General features: G+C 54.8%; 1 protein-coding gene across 1 annotated transcript in view; it reads left to right on the top strand.

Moving 5' to 3' along the window:
- DAGLA (diacylglycerol lipase alpha) overlaps positions 1 to 9332 on the top strand; it is a 64838-nt gene that overhangs the window by 32009 nt on the left and 23497 nt on the right. Inside the window, exons 2-5 of the mRNA XM_003798743.2 lie at positions 6147 to 6285; positions 6692 to 6903; positions 8306 to 8407; positions 8898 to 9036. Of these exons, the coding sequence (XP_003798791.1) occupies positions 6191 to 6285; positions 6692 to 6903; positions 8306 to 8407; positions 8898 to 9036 (548 nt within the window). The 5' untranslated portion in view covers positions 6147 to 6190. The remainder of the gene's footprint in view (positions 1 to 6146; positions 6286 to 6691; positions 6904 to 8305; positions 8408 to 8897; positions 9037 to 9332) is intronic.

Raw genomic sequence — 9332 nt, 5'->3', positions numbered from 1 at the left:
ACAGCAACCTCTAACTCCTGGGCTTAAGTGATTCTCTTGCCTCAGCCTCCCAAGTAGCTGGGACTACAGGCACCTGCCACAATGTATGGCTATTTTTTAGTGGTAGTGGTCATTGTTGTTTGGCAGGCCTAGGCTGGATTCGAACCTGCCGATTCTGGTGTATGTGGCTGGTACCTTAGCCACTTGAGCTACAGGCACCAAGCCTATGTATTCATTTTTTGAGACAGAGTCTCATATTTTCACCCTGGCTAAAGTGTCATGGTGTCATAACTCACAGAAACCTCAAACTTTTGGGCTCAAGTGATCCTCTTGCCTCAGTCTCCCAAGTAGCTGGGACTACAGGTGCCTGCCATAATGCCCAGCTATTTAGAGATGAGGTCTGCCTCCCATAATGCCCCTTAGAGATGAGGTCTCACACTGGCTCAGGCTGGTCTCAAACTTGTAAGAACAGGCAGTCCACCTGTCTTGGCCTCCCAGAGTACTAGGATTACAGGTGTGAGGCACCACACCCGGTTGTGAGAGTTTTATGTACAGAAACTGTAGGGACCTTTATGTGTCACACATGTGTACCTGATTCATTCTCGAGCCTTCTATTTTGATTTACTAAGGCCTAAGAGGCCATGGCTTTCTGTCCTGGTGATATTGCTCTTGGTCCAAGACTAGATAGTTCTAGGCTGGTTCCTGTCACCAGCCTCAGCAGGCAGGGGTTAAATTGGGGGCCCAGAGAAGGTGGCTTTGGGCCTGAGAAGTATCCTCTGCTTTGCCAGGTGGGCTACAGAGATAGGGACTCCACCTGTTAGAAGGCCAAGAGCCAGCCACTGGTGACTGTTTGAAGGAGCCAAGTGGTCGATGCCTTCTTGCAGATTTATCTCCACCAAGAGAGTACATGTGGATTTTGCCAGCTTCTATGAGGATTAGGCATCATGAAAGAGGATCTTGGCCCAGGCTCCCTGGGGTGACACTTGTTAATGGTAGTGTCACCAGGGATTTTGAGAGGGACATGCCATGAGGTAGGAGAAGGAATAGTCTGGCTCAGAGACTCTGGGGCTGTGTATCCAGCATCTGATAGTGATACCACAGGAATGAGTCTTATGGGAAGAGCTGAGAGGCTCTGCGTCCTTTTTGAACTTCAGTCTCCTCACTCATTAAAGGGGTTGGTGGACCTGTTCTGAGACCCCTTCTAACTCTGACCTTCCTGCAGGAGGTGTGGGCTCTGAATGGCAGGAGGAGTGACCTGTGCCTCCAGCCTGCTCAGCCTCTTGCTCCTCGGAGGGTGTTAGAATAGTCTCTGAGTCTCACTCCTCATTCTTAACTAGAAATGAATGCATGACTCATTTAAGAATTATCATAGTGATAATTCTTCTTATCCCCATTTTAGAAGAGGAAACTGAGGCACAGAGAAGTTAACCTGCCCAAGGTCACACAGCCAGTACGTAGCAGAGCCAGGACGCAGATGCAGTTTGTGTTTAGGGTGTGTTCTTCTAACCACTGCTTGCTCTCTCTGTGGAATGCGAGTGACACTGACCCTGCATTACTGCTGCGAGTCACAGGAAGTGCTCAGCTGATGTCAGATGGATCTCTCTGGCCAGGACCTGGCTGTCATCCCTTCCTCAACCTTCATCCCATCCCTGGGCCTTAAGGCTACCTCTGGCCACGTGGGAAATCTTACTAGCTGGAGGTGGCTCTAGACAGGGTTCCCACACACATCACCCTGTTCCCTGTGGGCGCACTGGTGCCCTGACCCACTGTAGGTGGGTGAGGTGACTTTCCCATCTTTCACCAGTCCTGGTCAGAACTCTTTGCACAGGGCCGTCCAGGGGGCTGACTCAGCACCCTCTTCCTTCCCCCATGAGCTCCCAGAGTGTCATCAGGTGGGAGCCCTGCTGCCAAGGGGCTCTGCTCCCTGAAATCTGCTCCTATGGCCAAGCCTTTGGAGACCTTAGGGTGAGGGAGCACAGTCCACATGGGGTGCTTTAAGCAGCCCCAAAGGCCCATGGCCAGGGTGGGTTCCCCAGTCAGGGCTTATGTGTGTTCACTGTAGCCCTTTTCAAGCCCCTGGAGCAGGTCATGGGCCCCAGCAGTACCTTCTAGACCCCTGGCACCCAGTCACAGATGACATCAAAAGAGGGCCCCATGAACAGATCCTTGGGGTGTGCCAGGGCCTGTGCAAAGCTCTTTAGTGACATTAATCTAGTCTGTTCTCTCCATAGCCTTTTGAGGGTTGTTGTTATCCCCCTTTCACAGAGGAAGAAACTGAAGCCCAGAGCAGTTCAGGTGGCCAGAGGAAGGGGAGATGGTTTCCCTGAGCTGCTGGGGCAGGCACTGGGGTGAGAACCCTGCCTATTTCCCAGGAGCAGGGGGTGAGGGGAGCAAAGCACTGGAGCTAGGCACAGTGGCAGGCACCAGAGGGCATGGAGATGTACACTGCAGGGCCTTGGCCCCAGGGGCTCTGGATTGAGCTGGGGTGGGAATGGGCAGCAAGGTAACTGTAAGACAGTGTGATTAGGGCCATGCTGGGGTAAGGAGATCCCATAAAGGAGTGGCTTGTTTCCCAAGAAGAGGGCTTCAAAGAAGAGATGATTTGGGGCTGGCCTGGAAAGATGAGTAGGATTTTGCTCATCAGAAGAACTGGGACCCTAACCAAAGCATGGACCCTTCCAATGAGGTGGTTTTAGGAAGCAGAAGTTTGGGGGCTGTCAAGAAAGGAGGATAGGGGCAGTATAAGAAGGCTGGAGAGCCACTGTGCCCAGAGGGACCTGCCACTAGAGTGGGCATCCTGTGGAGTTGTGGAGTCTGTCCACACCCAGATCCCTGAGGGCAGGGGATAAAGAATGCATGGAGATTCAGAGAGGGCAAGGTACTTGCCCATGGTTGCACAGCCTACCAGTGGCGAAGGTCCCCAGCTGCTCACCTGAGGACCCCAGGCTTTATTCTACAGGCCATGGGAATCATGGAAGGTTTTTAAAGTAGAGAGTAGCATGTACATTTAAAAAAAGAGTTTTGTGTTTTTAGAAAGAGGAACTCCTGAAATGGTTAATACTTAACCCAGGGGCTTGAGTCACGAGCAAGGAAATTGGACCTTGTGGTTGGGGGAGGAAAGAGACCCCCAAGGCCACTTAACTCTGTCCATGTGAGGGGGGCCCCCTGGTGCCCCATTCATACCGGCCTGGGCTAGAGGCCCATCAGAGGCAGGAGGAGCCTCCAGCTGCTTCTCCTGTCCCACTGGTTAGGAAAGGGAGACAATGTACACCACCCACCTCTCTGTGATTATTGGAGAGCACTGACTTTTTCCCCAGGGAGATGCTGTGTGGCAGCCCCAGAGTAGGAAGTAGCCTCTGCCCTTCCCCCTCCTGAGACATTTCCTCCAGATGAAATCACATCCCCAGCAGAGGAACAGGCCCCCATTGTGATGGGCTGGGGTCTCTAGAGAAAGGGCGCCTTTCAAGCCCTTAAAAATAGCAGCCTCAAGATTGAGATTTATGAATTGACACCACCCCTCTGTGCAGCACAGGCCCTGCCACCCCCACCCCAGACCATGACCCATTGGTAACCAGCTGGAGAATATACTAGCCCAGGCAGGAGGGGTGGCAAACCCAGCAGGGGTTTCCCATGCACTTCCTCCACCTTATCTGCCTGCCTAAGACTGTCTTTGGTGTTCATCCAGCACAGTTAGGGCCTCTGCAGACCTTCTCACATGGGATCCTCACCAGAGCTTTAGAAGGCGGAGATAATCGACATTTTACAGATGAGGAAACTGAGGCACAACTAGTAAGTCACACAATTTTGGGGTGGTAGAGCCCAGGTTAAAAACAAGGTAGCCTGGCACCCGCACCGGGCTCCCAATGCTGTGCCTAGGCTTCTGCAGTGATGGGCTGGCCTCAGGCACAGACTTGTCATATACAGTGTGCCCAGTGGCCAGCTTGTAGCACCCCACCATGTGATCTAGTGGGCATTGGCCTCAGGCTGGTTGCCCCCAGAGCTGGGGTCAGAGGCTGCCACTGCCTATATCATTGCAGTTCTTGAAAGTCCTGCAGCCACCCCTGCAGAGCCCAGTGCCAGGCCTGGCTTACCTCTCCCAACCTGAGAGCTGGGGAGAGTGGGAGAGGTGTGGGGAGAAGAGGAGTGCTCAGAGGCTGAGGGTGCTGGGTAGTTGGTACATGTGAGTTAAGGGAGTGCTAGCCATTCCGGACTCCATGGGTAAAGAGGGAAGCAGAGGGTCCCTAGGGTGACTAGGGGGGCTGTCAATGGTGTGTACCTGAGAGCAGGGCGTTCTGGGCTGCTGGTAGGGGTGGACCCTCACCCGTTTGCCAGCTCCTCTGGAGCACCACTGTTTGTCCTTCTGGCCCATCCAGCCTGACTGGAATAGGGCATGCGACTTCAGCACTTGCAGGGACCATGCTGGCTCTGAGCTTTTGATTCCTTTCATTTCATTCTTAAGAGAGGGCTCCTGGCAGCCCCCTGAGCCCAACCCCATGCTCTACCTTGCCCTCCATGAGCCACCTGGAGTGGAGAGGGGCCAGTAACACCAGCGGTTTTCTACCCCAACACAGCTGCTACCCACAGTATCCAAGCCCCTCCTTTCCCATCCCTGGCAACCTGAACCCATGGCTGGTGCTATCAGCCACCAGACACAGACTCTGCTGAAGCCCCAGCCCCTTGCAGTCTGCAGACCCCAGCCCGGCTATCCACTACTGTGGCTCTCCACCCTTCTCCTGCTTCCTAGAATCCGCCGCTCTGCTCCGACTCCTCCTTGGAGAGAGAGTGAGATGATGTCACTTCCTGAGGGTGGGGGGAGGAGTAGGCACGACCCCAGCAGGCCCGCCCGCCAGCCCGCCAGGCTACCAGCTCCCAGCTCCCGCGCAGCCCTGGCAGCAGCTGGATGAAGTGGCTGTACCGGGGCAAGGCAGCCAGGCCGGGTCACACATGCTGGTTGGTTTCTCAGCCCCACACCCTCTCGCCCACCCTGAGGGTTGTGCCCACTGCCCAGGGAAGGCTTGGCTGCTTCCTTCCTGAATGATGCTGGTCTCCTCGGACATACATTTTCCCCGAAGCCGTCACTGGGGAGAGGAGGACCTGCCGCCTGTTCCTGGACCAGGTGCCATGTAAGCCTCTACTGGCCTGGGGCAGCTGCCCACAAGCAGGGTGCCTAGCCAGCCCCCCACAGCAGGACTCCCTCTGCCCAGCCCAGGGATACCTGAGGCCCCTCACAGGTATCTGTGGAGAACAGCCTCCCACCCTACACTGTTACCCCTCTTCCTGGGGCTCTACAGAGTGGGGGCCCCAAGTTCCCAGGGCTCTCCTCCCTGAGTCGAGAACTGAGCAGTTAAGGCTGCTTGGTACAGGGTGGGCGTGGGATCCGTGGTTGCCAGGAGGGGGTTACCCTGCAGGACTCACTGCTGTTCCTCCAGTGGTGTGGGCAGAAGGTGTCCTATGCCATGCTGTTCACCCCATACCTCAACTGTGCCCTTCCTTTCCAGAGGCAGAGCTGGGGTTTGGAATTCTGTCCAATAGATACAAAACCAAGTCATAGAGTGTGCTCACAGGGGTCCCGCAAAGCAAGAAGCTAAAGACTCTGTTCAGTACATATTTTCTGACACCTGCTGTGTGCTCCCATTCCCCACCCTGTGGGTGTTGTTAGTTCTGCCACCAGACAGACACATGCCCTTGCCCCTGCTTTTACTGAGGCCTGCAACTTTTTTTCCTGCCCTGTGTAACTTTGTGCTGAGTGGTGGGCTTGTTCTTAGCCTGAGAAGTCCCTACCCCAATTCCAAGCACTGTGCACTGGGCCAGATGTCATGGAAAGACCATAAGGAGGATGGGGCTGAGAGGGAACGAGCGGGTAAGCCTAGAGTCATTAACAGAACTGAACAATTGCTGTTGGGGTAACCCCAGGCACAGGCTGATCTCAGAGGACCAGTGCCAGTCATGGGGGACAGGAGTGTCCTCAGAGGTAAGGCTAAAGCCAGTAAACTGCTGCTGAGCTCCTATGGGTTGGCTCCTGCCCATGTGGCTTAGGACTTGTGGCCAGTTCTGAAGATGCTTCTGTTGCTGGCCACACCAGGGACTGGCCCAGTGGCTCAAGAAGGTGCTGGCCCTGGATACTGTTGCTTACTCAGGTAGCTACAGGGTCTTCTGCTTTTTTCCAGGAGGTGAGCACCAGGCCCACTGAGCCTCTGCAGAGCTGCCAGCCATGCCTGGGATTGTGGTGTTCCGGCGGCGCTGGTCTGTGGGCAGCGATGACCTCGTCCTGCCAGCCATCTTCCTCTTCCTTCTGCATACCACCTGGTGAGTCTCTAGGGCTGAGGCCACAGTCCTGAGTTTGCGGAGAAAGGTCTGGAAGGAAGCTTTCTGGCCATTTGTTCCTGCCTCAGCCTGAGTCCTGTCTTTGTCATGACCTCAGCTTCCAGGAGCAGGTGTCTGAAACATTGAACCCCTTAAAGCAATACTTACTTACATAGAGCCCAGAGATCTGACACCAGTGCTGGGCAGAGTTGCTATGCTCTTTCCCAGTGGCTGTCCGCTAGCCCTCCTGCTCTCACTTCCCTGTCCCCAGATGTTTTAGTGGCTGCCCACACCCTTGGAGGCATATGATGTCAGGTGGGCAGAGTCCATGCCAGGATGGGGCCTGCCTGCTAGGGGCCGCCAAGTTGCAGGGGTTGCTGACTTTGCTTACTATGTGTTCCCACGACAGGTTTGTGATCTTGTCTGTGGTGCTCTTTGGCCTGGTCTACAACCCGCACGAGGCCTGCTCCCTGAACCTGGTGGACCACGGCCGCGGCTATCTGGGCATCCTGCTGAGCTGCATGATCGCCGAGATGGCCATCATCTGGCTGAGCATGCGCGGGGGCATCCTCTACACGGAGCCCCGTGACTCCATGCAGTACGTGCTCTACGTGCGCCTGGGTAAGGGCTGCTGCCAGCAGAGGGACTGCTCCGGACACCCCCAGCCCCATCCTCCTCCTGTGCCCATTCATTCAGCCAGTATTTGCTGGGCAGGTGCCATGATCCAGGCTCTGTGCTAGTACCAGGACACAGCAGTGAACTAAGACTTTCTGGGGCTTATGTGCTAGTCCAGGAGCTGGCACACTGCAGTCTGAGGGCCAAATCCAGCCCATGGTCTTTGTCTGTACATAAAGTTTTATTGGAACACACCTAGTCAGTTATGTATTGTCTTTGACTACATTGACACTACACCAGCAGAGTTGAATAGTTAGAGACTGTCGGACTCTCAAAGTCCAAGATATTTGCTCTCTACTATCCCCTTTTCTTAACCATATGCATTTCTGCAGACCATAGCTGCTCTGTGATCCTTGTCAAAACAGGCCCAGCCCTTCCTGGGAGGCCCCTTAGGGGCAGCCTGGACCAGCTCCCCAGAGAGGCAAGGCACTTCTAGCCAGGTCTGGTCATTCCTCCTGAACATTTACCTTGTCCTTCTATTTGCCATGCTAAGTGCTTATCCCTAAGCTGATAGGGAGAGGTATCGTCACCCTCATGTTATGGATAAGGAAACTGGGTCCCAGAGAGTTAATTAGCTTCTTCAAGGTCCTATAACTAGTAAATGTGAAAGTGTCAGACAGAGATTTGAACCCAAGCCATTGGACTCCAAAGTCTGGGCTCTTAGCTGCCACACTGTGCTGCCTGGCTTCCCATGCTGCCCCTGGGAGGCTGCCAAATCTCCTCCCCCCGCCAAGCCCTCCCCTTCAGCCTCAGCCTGCATCAATGGGCTCTGTGTACTGGCCTGAGCAGGGTGCACACCTTGAATAGCCTGGCTGCGGGGGCTCTTCCCTCCTCCTCCCTCAAGTTCTAGAGGTTTCTTGCTGAGAAATGAACACTTTCTCACCTAATTCTTACCTAGTCCTATGGCATAGACATCACCACTCTCATTTTAGAGTTGGAGAAATAGAGGCTTAGAGAGATTAAGTAACTTGCCTAAGATAACATCCAATTCCAGAGTTCACGTATATGATTGTGAAACTCTGAAAGAATGAGGAAATGCCTCTTCACCTGCCCATCCAGCTACCTTCTCAGGGAGGCACCAGGGCCCTGAGGGCACATGAGCGAGGGCAGGTGGTGGGCATATTGCACGAGACCGGGCAGGGCCAGCAGGGCAGAATGGTGATGGGACAGCCTTGGGGCCCAAGAGGCAATGGAGCGGCAGGCTTGCTAAACTGTCTGGAGGCTCTGTAGCCTCCCTGTAGTCCCTCTGAATGCCCCCTGCAGCAGGGGGATCCAGCCTGAGGCTCCTGGGCCCTTCCCTCATGGGCAGGCAGCGGCCATCTTTCAGCCAGGCCTGCTCTCCTCATAGCCATCCTGGTGATTGAGTTCATCTACGCCATTGTGGGCATCGTCTGGCTCACCCAGTACTACACCTCCTGCAACGACCTCACTGCCAAGAATGTCACCCTCGGTACGTCTGGGCAAGGCTTGCTGGAGCCTCAGCCAGCCCTGAGGGTGGAGTGGTTGGAATCAGTTTAGAGGGGAGGAATACTGGACTTCACCAGAGGGCAGTGGGTTCTGTGTTGGCACCCAGCGGGTTAGCTAGGCAAGGCTGCTTTCTTCATCCTTGTGGGCTGCCATCCACCCTTAGCGACTCTGGTCTGGGGAGTAACAGCAGGTCCAGAGCTGCTCAGGGCATCAGTTGAGGCTCCTTAAATCCTCCTTGGGACCCCCCAGAGCTATCTCCTCTGTGCCAAGGGTGGGCCTTGGGGTCACTGCTCAGCAAGTGGATCGTCACATATGCGACCAGAGCCTGGGAACAGGGGCTTCTGAGCCTTGCTCTTGGGCCCCAGAAGCAGTTGAGGGTAGAGAGAATCTCTTTCGTCAGAGCTAGTAAGCTCGGGAGTCCCCAACTAGTAAGCAAGTGAGGTGTCCCCTTGCTTCCCACTGCCACCCTCCAGGGATGGTTGTCTGCAACTGGGTAGTCATCCTCAGCGTCTGCATCACTGTCCTCTGCGTCTTCGACCCCACGGGCCGCACTTTCGTCAAGCTGAGAGCTACCAAGAGGAGGCAACGCAACCTGCGGACCTATAACCTGCGGTCAGTCAGCTGGGTGGGTGGGCTGTCCCTGGAGGGCTTTGCTGACCTATAGTCAGAGGTGAGCTCTCTGCTATCCAGGAGGCTTCCTCAGAGCTTCCAGACTGCATGTCAGCCTCATGCGAACCTGGGGCTTTAGTCAAACACTTAACCTCTCCCAGCCTCAGCATCCCTGTCTATAAAGTGAGCATAACAGCAGTTCCTGCCTTGTGATATTGTTGTGAGGTTTAGATGAGATAAAATGTGCAAAGTAACTCAGTGCTCACATTTGACAGGTGCTCAGTAGATAGTAGCTGTTG

Source organism: Otolemur garnettii, unplaced genomic scaffold, assembly GCF_000181295.1.
Source record: "Otolemur garnettii isolate 467f Iridium unplaced genomic scaffold, OtoGar3 scaffold00140, whole genome shotgun sequence".
In the NCBI taxonomy this organism is placed as follows: Eukaryota; Metazoa; Chordata; class Mammalia; order Primates; family Galagidae; genus Otolemur; species Otolemur garnettii.
Note: the sequence above shows the minus strand (reverse complement) of the source record. Positions and strands in the feature narration are given on the sequence as shown.